Source organism: Sus scrofa, chromosome 9, assembly GCF_054392235.1.
Source record: "Sus scrofa isolate SSC_HxYL_T2T_F1_AM1 chromosome 9, Sscrofa_HxYL_maternal_Yorkshire_Landrace_v2.0, whole genome shotgun sequence".
In the NCBI taxonomy this organism is placed as follows: Eukaryota; Metazoa; Chordata; class Mammalia; order Artiodactyla; family Suidae; genus Sus; species Sus scrofa.
In genome coordinates this window covers 8,536,180-8,554,700 of record NC_139391.1, presented here as the reverse complement: position 1 = coordinate 8,554,700, position 18,521 = coordinate 8,536,180, and the positions used below count along the sequence as shown (strand labels likewise).

General features: G+C 41.5%; 1 protein-coding gene across 24 annotated transcripts in view; it reads left to right on the top strand.

Moving 5' to 3' along the window:
- C2CD3 (C2 domain containing 3 centriole elongation regulator) overlaps positions 1 to 18,521 on the top strand; it is a 119,001-nt gene that overhangs the window by 16,061 nt on the left and 84,419 nt on the right. For 17 of the 24 annotated variants that reach the window (XR_014814559.1, XR_014814562.1, XR_014814564.1 and 14 more), the window contains exons 4-11: positions 8 to 228; positions 810 to 1,057; positions 6,708 to 6,840; positions 7,314 to 7,442; positions 13,682 to 13,829; positions 16,406 to 16,560; positions 17,136 to 17,345; positions 17,844 to 17,956. Coding sequence is in view for 7 of the 24 variants with exons in the window: in XM_084975136.1 (XP_084831262.1) it covers positions 8 to 228; positions 810 to 1,057; positions 6,708 to 6,840; positions 7,314 to 7,442; positions 13,682 to 13,829; positions 16,406 to 16,560; positions 17,136 to 17,345; positions 17,844 to 17,956 (1,357 nt within the window). In the remaining 17 variants the exon portion in view is untranslated. Of the gene's footprint in view, positions 1 to 7; positions 229 to 809; positions 1,058 to 6,707; positions 6,841 to 7,313; positions 7,443 to 13,681; positions 13,887 to 16,405; positions 16,561 to 17,135; positions 17,346 to 17,843; positions 17,957 to 18,521 lie in introns of all 24 variants that reach the window. The other 7 variants (XR_014814558.1, XR_014814557.1, XR_014814560.1 and 4 more) reach the window with 1 other exon arrangement.

Genomic DNA, 18,521 nt, shown 5'->3' with positions numbered 1-18,521 from the left:
CTTCTAGGTTTCTCTTGCCCTGGAGCCTTTGTCAGAAACTTACGACAGCTACAATCCTCTTCCTACCGCTGACGTGACAGAAAATGTCCTTTTATCTGAGCAGGGAGTCAGAGAATATCCCAAGGCAAGCAATACTCAGTTTCTTGTTCCGTCAAGGCCTCATAGGATCCCTACCACCAAAACTGATGGAAAAGAAGCAGCCAACAGCAGTAGATCAACCACTCCAAGGTAATTACCACACCGGATACCAGTCTGTCGGTCAGCCAGCTCCCACTGTGCTCGTGTTTTCTGTCTTTCACTTGGGGTTGCGTAAAAGACGAATGGTAGTGTTAAGTGCCCGCTGTGTTCCTGTGCAATACCAGGTGCCAGGCTTAGAAATGAATAAGACACAGTTCCAGTTTTTGAGGACTGCTCACCATCTAGTCAGGAAGCCAACACACAAGTAAATAAGTGTGTGCACGTCATACACAGATGCCGTGACAGATGTACATGAAGGAAAAGAGGCAGAAGGCAGTGTTTTGTGAAATGGAATGGAGTAAGAGAAATAGATTTTGATTCTAAATAATTACGAAGCATTCACTTTGTGACAGGCTCGGCACTGAGCTCTATTTCATTGTCCTACTTTAGCCACAGCCATACCGTGGTAGGTAAAACATCTATGATTCGTATTCACTTGGGAGATGAAAAACAGATCTGCAGAGTCCGAGATACACTGCTGTAAACCATTGGTCCACTTTCTGTCTCTGACAACGTGGAATATTACTGTGATGGGTAACATACCACTGAAGTTCTCCCTCATTTTAAAACAGGGGAAAGGACCACTTGTGCTTTGCAGAGAACTCTGATACAACGAAGCACTCCTCCTTGGGACCACAGCACCATCTTAATTCAGGACAGAGTTTAGAGTCTATGACTTGGAAAAGCAAAGCCCCTCAGAAGCAGGTGTCCATGCTCAACAGTTCTGAATTCCAGCCTCAAATTAGAACAGTTGCCAAGGGTCACAGTGACTCATGCATTCTTTCTTCAAACAACCCCCCGACCAAGGATCTTCTTTCAGGTATGTATATATTTGTGAACTGAGACTAAACTATATTTATTGGGATGACTCTGCTTGTTAGGCACCTTGCAAAGAGAACTAAGACTGAACAAAATAGCCAAATAAAAGTAAATAATCTTTATGGCGTCCAGACGCCCTACGATTTCAGAGCAGCTCTAGTGAACCACTGCATCACTTCCTCGATAATTACTGGGTGCTTATCATTGTAAGCTTCAGGAAGGAACCATTTCAAATGAACCTGGGTATGGGAGGAAAGCCTTAATCATAGAAAAATGTTAGTCCATCTTCTCAAAGCACGTAAGGTTTTTGTCTCATCGTCAGAATTTACTTGTACCATTGTGCAGAGGCTAGTACTAAATTGTTGCACATTCTGAAAACTATTGGTTTCAGTGGAAACATTCAGTGTGCAGAAACTGCCGGGTTAGTCATCCAGCTAGTTTTATTTTATAAGAGTTGGCATTTAGAATAGATAGCAAGGAGTAGGAACAAAAGCCAGAAGAGGTATACCTCCCTGTTGGGCAGGGCCTGTGCCCATGGCATGTAGGAAATAAACAAGGGGAGTATTTGTCATGAACTCACCTGAGTGCCATTGCCATGTGTTCAGGGAACAATTATTGAGTTGAGGTGCAGGAAGATTGCCAGACAGCTCTTTTACTGCAGCTTCTTCTCAAGAAGGGAGTACAAGGTGTTATCGTTGACATGCCGTAGACTCTAGAGACTTTCTAAAAATGGCTATTTCAAGTAAGAAATCACTTGGAGGCCAGTGAATGGACCACTCTTGTTCACATTTGTCCTACTTGTTGTCTTTAATGTTTACTTCTTTTTAAAACCTGCTATTGAAAATATCTTACGAGTTCCTGTTACGGTTCAGTGGGTGAAGGACCCGATGTTGTCTCTGTGGGGATCCCTGGCCTCGATCAGGGGGTTAAGGATCTGGTGTTGCCACAAGCTGCAGTGTAGGTCACAGATGCAGCTTGGATCTGGTGTGGCCACGGCTGTGGCATAGGCAGCAGCTGCAGCTCCAATTTGACCCCAGCCTGGGAACTTCCATGCCACAAGTGTGGCTGTAAAAAGAAAAAAAAAAAATCTTAAGTACCTGTTCCTAGTCGGATGTTAATAACTAATGAAGTCACTCTTAAAATACTACCATCCCCATCATTTAACGGGGTGACAACTTTAAGCTTAATTCAATTCAGCAGGTACCGTTTGAGTGCCTATTTTGGGTCAGCCACTGTTTTGAGTATTGGGATTTCTATAACACATAAAAAACAGTCCCTGACCTTAACAACTTCATTCTGATAAAGGAAACAGACTCTGAAGCAAATACAGTACAATTATGTGTGGTGTATGCAATAGCGGAAGTATTTATTAAAACATTTGATCAAATGAATGCTCCATACCAGGCACCGAGGATACAAAGCCCGACAAAAGCTAGTCCCTCATCTCAGAGTTGATTGGGTGAGATAAATGGTGTTGATACTACATAATTTTTTGATGGAAAAAAACACCTAGAACTTGAGAGCACAAAGGAAGTATTGTGTTTAAGGAATTTAAAATATTGGGTATGGAGTTCCCATCCTGGCGCAGTGGTTAACGGATCCGACTAGGAACCATGAGGTTGCGGGTTCGGTCCCTGCCCTTGCTCAGTGAGTTAACGATCCGGCGTTGCCGTGAGCTGTGGTGTAGGTTGCAGACGCGGCTCGGATCCCGCGTTGCTGTGGCTCTGGTGTAGGCCGGTGGCTACAGCTCCGATTCAACCCCTAGCCTGGGAACCTCCATATGCCGCGGGAGCGGCCCAAGAAATAGCAACAACAACAACAACAAGACAAAAGACAAAAGACAAAAAAAAAAAAAAATATTGGGTATGGGTAAATCATAAAGTACCAAGGCTGTTATCTCCAGAGATGTTTGGGGTATCAATGGAAAAACTGTTTTTCTATGTGGCCCTGAAATCAAATGAAGCTTATTATTGACACTGCTTGTCGGTAGCTGTTTTATTCATAAAGCACTTATTGAGTGGGCCCACCTCATTAAAAAACTTTAAGCAGTATCATATTAAGTAAAGTAGTAATGAAAACTAAAAGGGAAAGGGTTTCTTGTCACATAGCAAACTTTTTTTTTTTTTTTTTTTTTTGTCCTGTCTTTTTAGGGCCACTCCTGCAGCATATGGAGGTTCAAAGGCTAGAGGTAAATGGAGCTGTAGCTACCAGCCTACGCCACAGCCACAGCCAACGTGGGATCCGAGCTGCATCTGTGACCACGGCTCACAGCAACACCGGATCCTTAACCCACTGAGCAAGGCCAGGGATCGAACCCAAAACCTCATGGTTCCTAGTCAGATCCATTGACCACTGAGCCATGACGGGAACTCCACATAGCAAGCTTTTTTAATCAAATTTTTAAGACTGGCAAACAAGGTTTCCCGACCCTTTCTCATTGAATAAACAAGACAGCCATTTTCTGGCTGAATTCCAGTGAGGTTTTGTTCGTTCGTTCGTTTGTTTGTTTTAGCCATGTTTGTGGCATATAGAAGTTCCTGGGCCAGGGATTGAATCCATGCCACAGCAGTAACCTAAACCACAGCAGTGATAATGCCAGATCCTTAACCCCTAGGCCACTCCAAGGAACTCTGCAAGAGATTTTTTTTTTTTAATTAAAAAAAAAAAATTTATTGAAGTATAGTTGATTTGCAGTGCTGTGTTAATTTTTGCTGTTCTCCAAATGAGATTTTGTTAAATGAAAACAAAAATGCCTACAGTGAATTCTGAATGGAATGTCATATACCAGTTTTTACATAGGAAAAAGTTAATGCGTAAAGCATTCATGAAAATAGTATACATAATATAACATTTTTGCAAAATAAACTTTATATATACACATACATATATAGGTATATGTATGCATAGATTAAAAAGCTATAAGGAGGAGTTCCCATCATGGCTCAGCGGTTAATGAATCTGACTAGCATCCATGAGGACGCAGATTCGATCCCCGACCTTGCTCAGTGGGTTAAGGATCTGGCATTGCCGTGACCTGTGGTGTAGGTCACAGACACAGCTTGGATCCTGCATTGCCATGGTTGTGGTGTAAGCCAGCAGCTACAGCTCCTATTCAGCCCCTAGCCTGGGAACCCCTAGCCTGCAGGTGTGGCCCTAAAAAGCAAAAAAAAAAAATTAAAAACTATAAGGAATATATCAGAATGTTAGTCATTATTTGGAGGTAGTGGCATTAGTGAGAATATTAGTTTTCTATTGCTGCGTAACAAGTTACCACAAACTTAATGGTTTAAAAAAACAGTCATTTATTAGCCACAGTTCTGCAGATCAGATGTTCAATAAGGTATGGTTGGGTTTTCTGCTTAGGGTATCATAGGCTAAATTCAAGGTGTCAGCCAAGCTAAATTCTCATCTGGAAACTATGGGGGAAACTTCACTTTCGAGTTCATTCTTCTTGACAGAATCCAGTTCCTTGCAATAGTAGGACTGAGGTCCCGTTTCCTGCCACGTGGCCCTCTCCATCTTCAAGATAGCAATTATACATTATACCCTTCTCATGCTTTAAATCTCTGACTTTATACCCTGCAAACAGCCAGAGATAACTCTACTTTTTAAAGATTTGGGTCTACCAAGATAATCTCCCAATCGTAAGGTTGGTTGGTTTGGAACCATAATTAGACCTGTGAGATCCCTTCACAGCAATACCTGACGAGTGTTGGAATCACTGGGAGAAGGTACGTGTCTACCGGTGGGTGGACGTTTGGAGGGAACTGTCTTAGAATTCTCCCTGCCACCCCTGGCGAACTCCCTTTTCTTTTACTTATATTTTCACTTAATACATTGAACATACGATTATTTCAGGGGGTTGTTTTGCTACAGGGTTTCTGTTTTTTAGTTTTTAAGCTGTATTTTGAACTCCTTATACAACAAATGTTGAGTGTTTATGGATCTGTTTGGCCTTTTTTTTTTTTTCCCTTGGGCTGACTACCCTATCTTCTTTATTTTAGAAACTATAAAATTCTAGACCAAGATAGACAGGTGCTTGGTATGTAGTATCACTTACCTTCTAAGCAACTGAGGAATCTCAAGAAAAATAATAATCCTTCCTATTGTTCCTTGAAATAATTCCACTGGTCCTAAGCTTTTAAGTAGACGTCTAAGAAAAAGTGGGGCTGTGTGTGTGTGTGTGTGTGTGTGTGTGTGGATAGATACACACACACACAATAAATGGTTAAAATCATAGGATGTAGAGTCAGCCTGGTTATACTGCATGCGTAACTTGGCCAAACTAACTTGTCCTCTAAGCCTCAACTTTTTCATCTGTAAAATGATGGAAATAGTAGTTCCTATTTCAGACAATTGTTGAAAGGATTAAATGAATTACTATATGTAATAATGTAATATATGTGGAGCAGTGCCCGGAAGTGTTAAGAGTTCCATAAATGTTATGCACTCTACTTGCTGCTGCTCGGGGAGGGGTAAATTTTACCCATCAAAAAGTCAGAAGACTTCATCCTGACTTGTCTGTTCACCAAATGGATGATTGCAGACGTCATGGAAGTGTTTTGGCCTTCTTTCCTTCATCCATAAAAATATAACGTTGGGGAGCTCCTGTCATGTAGAAACGAATCTGAGTAGTATCCATGAGGATGCGGTTTGATCTCTGGCCTCGCTCAGTGGGTTAAGGATCCAGCGTTGTCATGAGCTACAGTGTAGGTTGCAGAAGCGGCTCAGATCCAGCATTGCTGTGCCTGTGGCATAGTCGGCAGCTACAACTCAGATTCAGCCCCTAGCCTGGGAACTTCTATGTGCCTCAGGTGTGACCCTAAAAAGACAAGTATATATATATGTATATGTATCTATATAGATATAAAAAGTTGGATGAGATTATCACTATGGCTCCTAAAAGTTTAGCCAGTTGGTATAGTTGTTAGTGTTCCTTGAATAGTAATAATCTTAAAACTGTTACAAATAAGAAAATTCGGAGTTCCCGTGGTGGCGCAGTGGTTAACGAATCCGACTAGGAACCATGAGGTTGAGGGTTCGGTCCCTGCCCTTGCTCAGTGGGTTAACGATCCGGCGTTGCCGTGAGCTGTGGTGTAGGTTGCAGACACGGCTCGGATCCCGCATTGCTGTGGCTCTGGCGTAGGCCGGTGGCTACAGCTCCGATTCGACCCCTAGCCTGGGAACCTCCATATGCCGCGGGAGCGGCCCAAGAAATAGCAACAACAACAACAACAACAAAAAAAAAAAAGACAAAAAAGACAAAAAAAAAAAAAAGAAAGAAAATTCAATAAGATATGCAGGTATAAAAATAATATGTTAAGTATTACTAAATTTATTACATATAAGCACCAATTGGAATAGTCAGTACATATAGGTAACAACTCCATTAAGGAGGTTATTCTCTACGGAAGAGACTTCACTCACTGCTGTGAGGCCAACATCGAAAACAGTCCGCATAATTGAAGCTTAGTAAACATTTATTTTAAAGTGAATGTCCTCGAGGAATTCGCAAGCTAGTGGGAAAGACAGACAAGGAAGCCACTGCAGTACCCCCGTGGTGAGGCCTGTGATAGAAGGAAAGGTGCTAAATATTGCAAGTGACTCTGTTGGATTTTAGATTTTCTGTGTTCTGCTTTTGCCCTCTTCAGCTCTGTTAGAACAAGGCAATAAACTCCGTAATGCTATGGTGATTTCTGCAATGAAATCAAGCCCAGATACTAGCATGTTGTTGGAAGAAGTTCATCCCTCTATGAAAGAAGATGTTCTTAGAGCATCGACGCAGTAAGTTACAGGATAAACTTGAACCCCAACAGTTCGTTTTTTAAGAGTTGTTAGCATGTGTTTTTTGTCAAGTTATGGACTAAATGATCTTGGAGATGCTCAGCAAGTAATTCCTTAATGTGGTGGGAAAGATGCCTAAACTCGGAGTTTAGATACTCCAAATCTGGACCTAGCACTGACACTTGCTAGATAGGTGAATGATGAAGTCGAGGTTCCCTGTAAACCAGCATGCTTATCTCTAAAGTGGGTGCATTTTCTCCTCCCTCTCTTATATAAATGAAATGAAATTCTAATGTAGGAAGGTCCTTTGTAAATTGTAAAGTCTGATATATGTTTAAGGTAAAGTCCATAGTGTGTTAAATTTTCCATGTCGAAGCATGTCTATATATACTTCTTAGCTCAATTAATTCCTAATTTAGATTTTTCCCATATGTTAGCCACTGAAAAAGTTTGGGTTTTTTTTCATGCCTTAGAGTCAGAGCCTTGTCTGGGAATCAATTTGAAGACCACATTGAAGAGCACCTCCTCCCTACAACTGAGAATGCATTTTGGAAACTCGACACAAAAGCTGAGACCGGAGCCATACAGCTGCTCTTGGGCAGGTAAGAACTGTTAACCTTTTAAGTTCTTCCTCCAATTCACTATGTACATTGTTAACAGATTAATCTTCCTAAAGCAACACTTCCTTAAAATAATCAGGTTCTTCCCTTGGTTGTTCATTACCTACTAAATAAAAATCCAATCTTTAGCCTTTTATTTTTAGCTTCACTTAGAAAATGGTCCCGGAGTTCCCATTGTGGCGCAGTGGTTAACGAATCCGACTAGGAACCACGAGGTTGCGGGTTTGGTCCCTGCCCTTGCTCGATGGGTTGACGATCCAGCGTTGCTGTGAGCTGTGGTGTAGGTTGCAGACACGGCTCGGATCCCGCGTTGCTGAGGCTCTGGCGTAGGCCGGGGGCTACAGCTCCGATTCGACCCCTAGCCTGGGAACCTCCATGTGCCGCGGGAGCGGCCCAAAGAAATAGCAAAAAGACAAAAAAAAAAGAAAATGGTCCCCAATCCACCTTTTCAGTCTTACTTCTTATCTCTTTCCCTAACACCAGTGTTAGCAGGGTATAATGAAAACATCATGGATTTAAAACAGACACAAGTTGAAATTTAGGGTCTATTTTTTATTACCTATGTGGCCTGCACAATTAAGCAGAAAAAAAATAAAAGTATTCTGAATTGGAAAGGGAGAGGTAAAACTATCTCTTTTCACAGATGACATGATCCAGTATGTAAAAAATCCTAAAGAATCCTCTAAGAAAACTATTAGAACTAACAAACAAATTCAGAAAGATGACAGAATACAAGATAAATACACAAAAGTCCATTGTATTTCTATATACTTGCAATGAACAATCAAAAGTAAAATTAAGAAACAATTCCATCTATAATAGCAGTGATAAGAATAACATACTTACAATAAATTTAAACGAGTGTAAAACATGAACTCTGAAAGCTACAAAATATTGTTGAAAGAAATTAAAAAAGATGGGTGTTCCCGTCATGGCGCATCGGAAACAAATCTGACTAAGAACCATGAGGTTGTGGGTTTGATCCCTGGCCTCACTCAGTAGGTTAAAGATTTGGCATTGCCATGAGCTGTGGTGTATGTCGCAGACCCAGCTCGGATCTGGCGCAGCTATGGCTGTGGTGTAAGCCGGCAGCAATAGTTCCCATTAGACCCCTAGCCTGGGAACCTCCATATGCCCTTGGTGAGGCCCTAAAAGGACAAAAGGCCAAAAAACAAAAAAACAAAAACCTAGCAGAAAGGCTCTGGTAAAGCAATTAACACTAGGGTGTAAATAGCTGACAAAACCTGAAATGTGTTAAGTAGTCAGAAGTATTTACATGTTAATAAAGGACAGAGCATTTTAAAAAAAAAGAAAGAAAGAAGATGTAAATAAATGGGAAACATCCTGTGTTCATGATTCAGTGCAATCCTTGTCAGGATCATAGCTGATTTCTTTGTAAAAATTGGCAAAATGATTCTAAAATTACTGTGAAATGGCAGAGGACCCATAGTAGACAAAACAGTCTTGAAAAAGAAAAAAATTAGTGAATTCACACTTCCCTATTTTAAAATTTACTACAAAGCAACAGTAATCCAGTCAGTTTGGTACTGGCACAAGGATAGATATATAAATAAATGGAATAAAATTAATAGTTTAGAAATAAACCTATGTGTCTATAGTCAGCTGATATTCAGCAACAACGTCAAGACTATTAAATGGAGAAGAATTGTCTTTTCAACAAATGATGCCGGGACAACTGGCCAGCCATGTGCCGAAAATGAAGTTGGACCCTTACCTTAAACCATATAAAAAAATTAACTCAAAATGGATCAGTTAGCTAAACAGAAAGGCAGAAGTGAAACTGCCACTATTTGTAGACAACATGAAACGCTAAAGTCTCTGCCAAAATATAGTTAGAATAAAGGAATTCTGTAAAGTTGCAGGATGCAAAATCAGTACACAAAAATCAGTTGTGTTTCTATACACCAACAATGAACTAATGGAAAGAGAAATTAAGAAAACAGTCCATTTGCAATAGCATCAAAAAGAATCAAATATCTAGGTATGTTTAACCAAGGATGTGAAAGATCTATACACTGAAACTGTAAGACATTGATGAAAGAAATTGAAGAGAACACAGATAAATGTAGAGATATTCCACGTTCATGGATTGAGTTAATATTGTTAAAATGTCCATACTACCCAAAGCAACCTTTAGAGTCATGCAATCTCTATAAAATTCACTGGCATTTTTCAGAAGAGTAGAAAAAACAATTCTAAAATTTGTACGGAACCACCAAGGAGCCCAAATAGAGCCGTCTTGGAAAAGAACAAAGCTGGAGGGTCGCACTTCCTGATTTCAGGCTATGTTCCAAAGCTATAGTACTCAAAACAATATAGTTTTGACATAAAAACAGATACATAGATCAATGGAAAAGAGTAGCGGACCCAGAAATATATGGTCAATTAGTTTTTGAGAAAGAGACCAAGAAGACTCAATGGGGAAAGATGGTCTCTTCAATAAATAGTGTTGGGAAACTGGCCAATCACATGTAAAAGACTAAAACTTTGTTATGTATGCTGTCTACACTGTACACAGAAATCAACTCAAAATGAATTAAATCCTTGAACATAGACCTGAATCTGTAAAACTGCTAAAAGAAAACATCGGGGTAAGCTCCGTGACATTGTTCTTATCACTAATTATTTGGATATGACACCAAAAGCAAAGGGAACAAAAGCAAAAATAAACAGATGGGACTACATGAACCTAAAAAACTTCTGCAGAGCAAAGAAAACCATCAACAAATTACAAAAGCAGCTTTAGGAATGTTAGAAAATATTTGCATACCACATATCTGATATGGGATTAATATCCAAAATATACAAGGAACTTAGACAACTCAATAGCACAAAAAGTAAATAGCCCAATTAAAAATTGGGCAAAGAACCTAAATAGACCTTTTTTCCAAAGAAGACCTACAAATGGCCAATGGGCACCAAAAATATATGCTCAGCTTCCCTATTAATCATGGAAATGCAAATAAAAACCGCAAAATACCACCACACACGAATTAAGATTTCTGTTATCAAAAAGAAAAGAGAGAACAAATGCTGGTGAGGATTTGGAGAAAAAGAAAACCCTCTTATACCATTGGTGGGAAAACGGTATGGAGGCTCCTGAAGAAATTAAGACTAGAACTACCATATAACCAGCCGGCCTAATTCTGGATATATATCCAGAGGGAATAAATCCATATCCTGAAGAGATACTCATACTCCCATGTTCGCTGCAGCGTTATACAGAATAGCCACGGTATCATAGGTGTTACGGCAGCCTGTGTCTATCGATGGATGAATGGATCAAGAAAATGTGGTATATACATAAAGAATGGAATATTATTCAGCCTTAAAAAAAGAAGGAACTCCTCAGAGTTCTTATCGTGGTGCAGTAGAAACGATTCCGACTAGGAACCATGAGGTTGTGGGTTCAATCCCTGGCCTTCCTCAGTGCATTGAGGATCCGGTGTTGTCATGAGCTGCGGTATAGATCACAGAGGTGGCTCAGATCCCACGTTGCCAGCAGCTGTAGCTCTCATTAGACGCCTAGCCTCGGAATCTCCATATGCTACAGGTGTGGCCTTAAAAAGCAAAAAAAAAAGGAACTCCTGTTATTTGTGACAACATGGATGATGAATCTGGAGAGCATTATGTTAAGCGAAATAAGCCAAAGAAAGACTTACACGTAGAATCAAAAATAAAGTCAAATTTGACACGGCTCCGATTCCGCGTTGCTGTGGCTCTGGCGTAGGCCGGGCGTCTACAGCTCAAATTGGACCCCTAGCCTGGGAACCTCCATATGCCTCGGGAAGCGGCCCTAGAAAGGCAAAAAGACCAAAAAAAATAAAGTCAAATTTATCAAAATATATTATCAGAAAGTGGTTTCTGGAGATTGGAGGAAATATGGAGAGGTTGGTAAAAGGGTATAAACTTTCAGTTCTAAGAATATTTCGATCTTGGCATCTATTGTGTAATAGCGTGGTGACCATAGCTGATAACACTGTATTGCAGAAGTTCAGTTTGCTAAGGACTTCCCTAGTGGCTCAACAGGCTAGGGACCCGTGTTGTTCCTGGCCTGGGAAATGCCACATGCAAGGGATATAGGCAAAAAAAAAAGAAATTTGCTGAGAGAATAGAACTTAAATGTTCTTTAAAAAAAGAGGAAAGGACGGACAGAAAAAGGAAATAAGTGATGGATTCATCACTTTCAGTTAATTCACATTCAGTTAATTCAATGAGGGTCCTTTCGCAATGTCTAGCACATCATCATCTTGTATACTTTTAGTATGTTAACAAGTTTATTTGTTAATTACACCTCGGTAAAGCCAGAAACAAACAAAAAGAAGACTTTTCTACCAGCTCCGTGGAAGACAGTGGAGAATTGCTTTCAGAATTCTGAAAATTCCTCTTTTTTTGGTCTTTTATCATTTTAGGGCCGAACCCACGCCTTATGGAGGTTCCCAGGCTAGTGGTCGATTTGGAGCTACAGCTACAGACCTACGCCACAGCCACATCAGTGTGGGATCCAAGCCATGTCTGTGATCTGGCAACACCAGATCCTTAACCCACTGAGCAAAGCCAGGGGTCAAACCTCATGGGTACTAGTCAGGTTTGTTAACCACTGAGCCACAATGGGAATGTCTTTTTTTTTTTTTTTTTTTTTTTTTTTTTGCTTTTTTGGGCCACACCCAGCGGCATGTGGAAGTTCCCAGGCTAGGGGTTGAATCTCAGCTGCAGCTGTTGGCCTACACCACAGCCACAGCAACATGGCATCCAAGCCACATCTGTGACCTACATCACAGTTCACAGCAATGCTGGATCCTTAATCCACTGAGCAAAGCCGGGGATCAAACTAGCAACCTCATGAATAATAGTGAGTTACACTACCACTGAGCCACAGCAGGAACTTCCAAGTATTCTGCAAATTCTTAATTGTTGACCTCAAATCCATTTGTGGCGCAGTGGGTTAAGGATCCAGCATTGTCACTGTGGCAGCTTGGGCTGAGAAATCAAAGGGAAGAAATGCGTAGCCACTAGCTTGAAAGGGAAGCAAAGTTGTTGAAAGAATTGATCATAGAAATGCTTAGCACAGTATTGGGCACATATTAAGTATTTAATGTTATTGTTTTTATTATCAATGACATTTTCGTTAAGAATCAGCAACTGATGTTCATTAAGTGCTAGTTACTATAGAGAGACAAGAATAAATGAAATATACCCTCTCTCTCTCTCTCTCTCTATATATATATATATATATATATATTCTTACCTTTCTTTTTTTAAATTCTTTTTTTTTTTTTTTTGGTCACACTGGAAGCATGTGGAAGTTCCCAGGCCAGGGATCAAACCCATGCCACGGCAGTGACCCGAGCCACAGCATGGTCACTGCCAGATCCTTAACCCGCTGAGCCACCAGAGAATATCTGTTTTATTAGTTTCTCTATCCCACATAGAACTAATCTTGCCATAATTAATCAAAATACACGTTTTTGCCAATAGAAGGCATGTTTATGAATTAGCCATTCTTCACAGAAACAGTATATGACATTTAATTCATTGAACGAAAGTTAATTCTTTACCTTTTTCTCTTCCCTGCTGTATAGGAGTAGAACAAATCATCTTAGCCATCTCTGTATTGTTCAGGACCTAACACCACGCCTGGCACATAATAGGTGCCCAGTAAAATGTTTGTTAAATAAATGAGTGAGATCACAATCGGTGTCAGTCATGTATTTTTTAAATGCTGCATGTTGACATCCCAGAGAAAGGGCAATATAACCTGAACCTGTTACTCAGGTAATCTTCTGTTTGGTGTGAGTTTTCTTTTTTTTTTTTTTTTTTTTTTTTTTTTTGGTCTTTTGTCTTTTGTTGTTGTTGCTATTTCTTGGGCTGCTCCCGCGGCATATGGAGGGTCCCAGGCTAGGGGTCCAATCGGAGCTGTAGCCACCAGCCTACGCCAGAGCCACAGCAACGCGGGATCCGAGCCGCTTCTGCGACCTACACCACAGCTCACGGCAACGCCGGATCGTTAACCCACTGAGCAAGGGCAGGGACCGAACCCGCAACCTCATGGTTCCTAGTCGGATTCGTTAACCACTGCGCCACGACGGGAACTCTGAGTTTTCTTTTTAACGTATTTTCTTCCATATTTAGAACTTGAGAAAGAATAGCTCAGCTGAAACGTCCTTTAAAGTCCTGCTTTATTTTTCTTATCTCTGCAGTGCTGAATTATCTCAGGGTCGTTCCTGGGACGGGCTCGGCTCTCCTCCAGATTCCCCGTCTCCCGGGAGTGATGTGTCCTGCATCAGTGACCTCAGCGACCCTCAGTATGACCAGAGTCTCCTGGAGAAGTTATTTTACACAGTACCTGTGAGTCACGGCATCTGACGCTGTAGGAACTGGAGCACAAGAGTGTTGCTAATATTAGTAGGTGCAAGCGTGTTACCACTTGACAGACAGACAGCCATCCATTTTGCATCCCTTGTGTAATTCTAGTGACAATCTGAGGAGGAGAGTATTCTCATTTTACACATGAGGGGATGGCCTAGGAAGATGAAGTATTTTGTTCAGGGACACATAGCAAGTACGTGTTACAGCCAGGACTCAAATTCACGTTTACCTGAGTCCAAACCCTATGTTCTTAATCAAGATGTGGCTTCCTTGGAGCTCTTTTAAGGAAGAGCTGACGCAGGTATAACCTCAGAACCACCCTGGACTGCTGTCTTTAGACACAGGTGTTCCAGAGACAACTCTGCTCACAGGGGACAAATACCTCTACTGGAGTTCCCATTGCGGCTCGTGGAAACGAATCTGACTGGTGTCCACGAGGATACAGTTTCGATCCCTGGCCTCGAGTAGTGGGTTAAGGATCCGGCGTTGCTGTGAGCTGTGGTGTAGGGGTCAGATCCCGTGTGGCTGTGGCTGTGGCGTAGGCCGGCAGCTGTAGCTCCGATTCGACCCCTAGCCTGGGAACCTCCGTATGCCTTGGGTACAGCCCTAAAAAGACAAAACAAACAAACAAAAAAAACCTCTACTGACCCTCAAGAAAGAACATTCTCTTGTCAGGCAGTTTTAGCATCTTCAGAGTTCTTTCTTATATCCAGCTGTATGTTGTCACTGGTTTAGTATCTCCTAGAGTATATGTAAAATGAGTTCATTCTCGGTTCCACAAATAATCACTTATGTTTGTGAAGATTCCTGTCGTACTCCTGATTTTCTTTCCCTCCAGGTCATTCAAGGTAACTGAAATATACAGTGTAGTTTATACCAGCTCAGTGGAAAGACAGTGGGGGCGGCCAGGGTTCAGAAGAAGCAGGGAGGAACTTCTGTGAGGTCCTGCTGGGAAGGCGCATCATGCAGGATGAGGGGTTTTAACCGAGACCTGAGAGACAGTGTTCGGAGAGGGAAAGGATGCAAGAGGGGAGTAGAAAGATTGGCATGTCGACTAGCAGTTTGTGTGCTACCAGGGACCCGATGCGATGGAGTAAGACTTTGTGCGGAATTGATGAGGAGACGCAGTGAGGCAGGCTCTTGCGACCAGTCTGTGGGAGCATCTGAATACCCAGTGAGGAGGAAAGGATACGGCGCCCCCCACCCCCGGCTGATCTGATAATGACGGCGGAGATCAGCCAGGGGAGAATAAGCAGAGCAGGTAGGGGGCCCCTGGGTTCTCGGAGGTGTGAGAGCCAGAGTGAGTGGCAGCCGTGGGACTGGACAGGAGGTGCATTTAGAAGACATTGTGAATTGGTAGGACTTCATGACTTTCTGCCTCAGAACTCACCACTGTTGCCGTGTTACCTGTAGGAGAAAAGGGAAAGGGAACTTAGGTTTATTACCCATTTTCTGTGCGCCAGGGAATTTAGGTTATCTGTTATTTACTAAGTACTGAACCAAATGTTTTAAATTCATTATTTCCTTTAATTCTTTGACCATCCTCACGAGATAGTGTTATCTCCTTTCCGTATCGTGAAATAAAAGCTCAGAGACATTAACTACTGGTCATTAAATGGCAGAACTAGAATTCCTGCCCTAGTCTATCTAGCAAAAGAAGCTCGTGTGTTTTGTCACTAGACCACACCATCTCATAAGCCTTGAGCTTGGCCTTAGAACCTGATCTCAACTTAACCTCCCTAACCTCATCTCCCGCTTTTGTCCTGTACGCAGTCCAGTCATGCTGGTTGTCTCACCACTCCACAAACAGTCTAGCCCTTTCCTTTTTTTTCCTAAAAGAAAGACGAAAACAAGAATCTATTTATTTTCTTTTTTCTGGTTTTTTTTTTTTTTTTTTTGTCATTTTAGCCGTTTTTGTCATTTTTTTGTCATCCAACTTCCTGCAGTATATGGAAGTTCCCAGGCTAGGGGTCAAATTGGAGCTGGAGCCGCCAGTCTACACCATAGCCACAGCAGTGCGGGATCCGAGCCGTATCTGTGACCTACACCACAGCTCACAGCAACACTGGATCCTTAACTCACTGAGCAAGGCCAGGGCTCAAACCCACATCCTCATGGATACTAGTCAGGCTCATTATGGCTGAGCCATGATGGGAACTCCTGTTTATTTTCTTTGAACTGAACTTCTAGGTTAATTTTGTGAACTTGAGATTATTTTTGCATAATCAGGAAAAACATGGGATTGTCTCTCTGGTGTCAGTTCTCTCTCTAAGAGACTGATTATATGTTCAGAGAGGGATTTATTAGAGAAATGTTTTCATTACCGCTCTCCCCAAAGCCGTTATCTTTTTAAAGTTTTTTATTATAGTTGACTTCCAGTGTCCTGTCAATTTTGCTGTACAGCAAAGTGACCCAGTTATCCGTATTTATACATTCTTTTTCTCGTATCTCTTCTCTCATGTTCTATCACAAGTGGCTGGATGTAGTTCCCTGTGCTGTACAGCAGGACCAAAGCAGCTCTCTTTGAATACTTTGTTTTTGCTTCTTCCCCCCAGAAATCTGATTCCAGCGTCAGTGATGTCTGCAGTGAAGACGATGGCGTTGTTCCCTCTAAAACAATGAGCCAGTCCACAGCTCCTGCCAGCGCTCGGAAGGTTCTGGAGTCAGCGGATCCTAAGTTGAAGAAGAGGGCCGTGGGCAGGAAAAACAGGTGAGATTCGCTATGAATGCTTGTTTAGAGGCAGAAACAAAGGAAGGTTATTTTCACGAGACCTCCCCAAGTGAAGTGAGCTGTATTTGCCCACCTATCAGACTGGCTAAGTTACAGTAACTCCTTAAGCCTTGTGATCCTTAAAAATGGGGTAACATGAAAAGACAGATAGGATGTAATGCCTAAGGAAGAAAGCGGAAGTCTAGGTTGTATTGTATAAAATGTGCATAAAGAAAGACGTGAAAACGAGTACACAAAAGGGATTATAGAAGTTACATTAAAGTAATCGGTGGCCGACGTCAAGTCTGTATCCCTTGTCGAAAACCTTATTCTGTGACATCGCGTCTCTGCCTGTGTAGAGGTGAGCTTTTGTACTATAGGAATGGCTTCAGCTTTTTTAAGATTTCTTTCACCGTAGTTGAAAACCACAATTACCATGATCAATGCCACTTCTCATTCCTTGGTAACGTGTGAGATGCTTTCTGTCTTTCCTCTTTCCTCCTCTTGCCTGTACGAACTAGATCATTTCACGTTTGGCTTCTGACTGTTGCACTTTCTGTGTGAACTCCTTTCAGAAATATGGTTGAACCACCGATCCTTTCAGAAACTCTGGAAGATGCCCAAGCGATGACACTAAGTGTGGATAGACTGGCCCTTCTGGGTAGAGCACATTCAGTCAGAATCATCATTGAAACAATGGGAGTTCCTCCAGAGAGTCCTCAGGAGACTCCTGGCAAAAAAAACTTCGCTGGGAGAGCACCTAAGCCGACAGCAACAAAAAAGCGGTACGTCTCAAATGAGAAAACGGAATTTGACATTTCTGAGAAGTGTGTCTGATAGTAGTAATAAATAATTGTCCAGCAGTTTATGATTTGTGAAGTGCTTTCGTATGCTTTATTCGGGCAACAAAAACGTACTGAATCCCCTACTCCCTACGAGGTCCCGAGCACTCTGCTGGGTTCGTGTACGAGAAAAAAGAAAATCAGGACCCAGACCTTAACAGCCACCAGTAGAGAGAGAAAAACATTTAAATGGCTCTTTGTCATAGGGCTTAAGGGGCTAAAAGAGATGTTTTATATCAAAAGTATTGTGGGAACACAAGGAAGGGAGCCTTCAATTCTGCCTGACAAGATAAGTAGAGGCTTTGAAGAGAGAAGTTCTGTCCTCTGAGGACGTGAGGCTCCAAAAATAGGGCCTTAAAAGATACGTAGGATTTTTAGAGAGAAAATAGGTTTATTAATTGGGTTTGTTTTTAAATTACCTTTCTTGTTTTGATTTTTTAGCACCTTCTTTGTGGAATATCACTTTCCTGTGGGCTTTTCCAAAAGTAGATTGGCAAAGACAGCTTTGATCACTGAGGTCGTTCGACTCGCATCCAGTAAAATTACAGATGGAAGTAAGAGAACCCGGTTCCTGCTCCTTAGACATTGTGGCTTTGGAAGAATTCGTGACTCCGTAATTACTCATCTGACTCTTCTTTTATCATTAGCTCTTAGAGGTCGAAAGAATTTTGAAGGAATAAATCTATCCTAATTCCTTTACTTTATACATGAGGAAACTGGCCCAGAGATGCTGTGACAGTCCTGATGCAAGACAGCAGGGCAGTAACGTAGCTGAGACTACAGCTCAGAATTCCTGATACCTAGATCATGTTCTTTCAGCTATTGCCATTTTCTTTTCTTCCCTTTTTAAAAACAGCTTTATCAAGATATAATTCACCAACTATATATTTCATCCATTTGAAGTGTACAAGTCAGTGATTTTTCCTATATTCACAGGTTTTGTAACTATCACCGCAATCTAATTTTAGAACATTTTCATCCCCCCAGAGGTAATCTTATACTTGTTAGTATTTATTCCTCAATTCCCTCTTTCCTCTTTTTCATTAACTCCTCATCTATTTTCTGTCTCTTATCAATTTTCCCCTCCTGGACATATCATATAAATGGAATCATACCGTA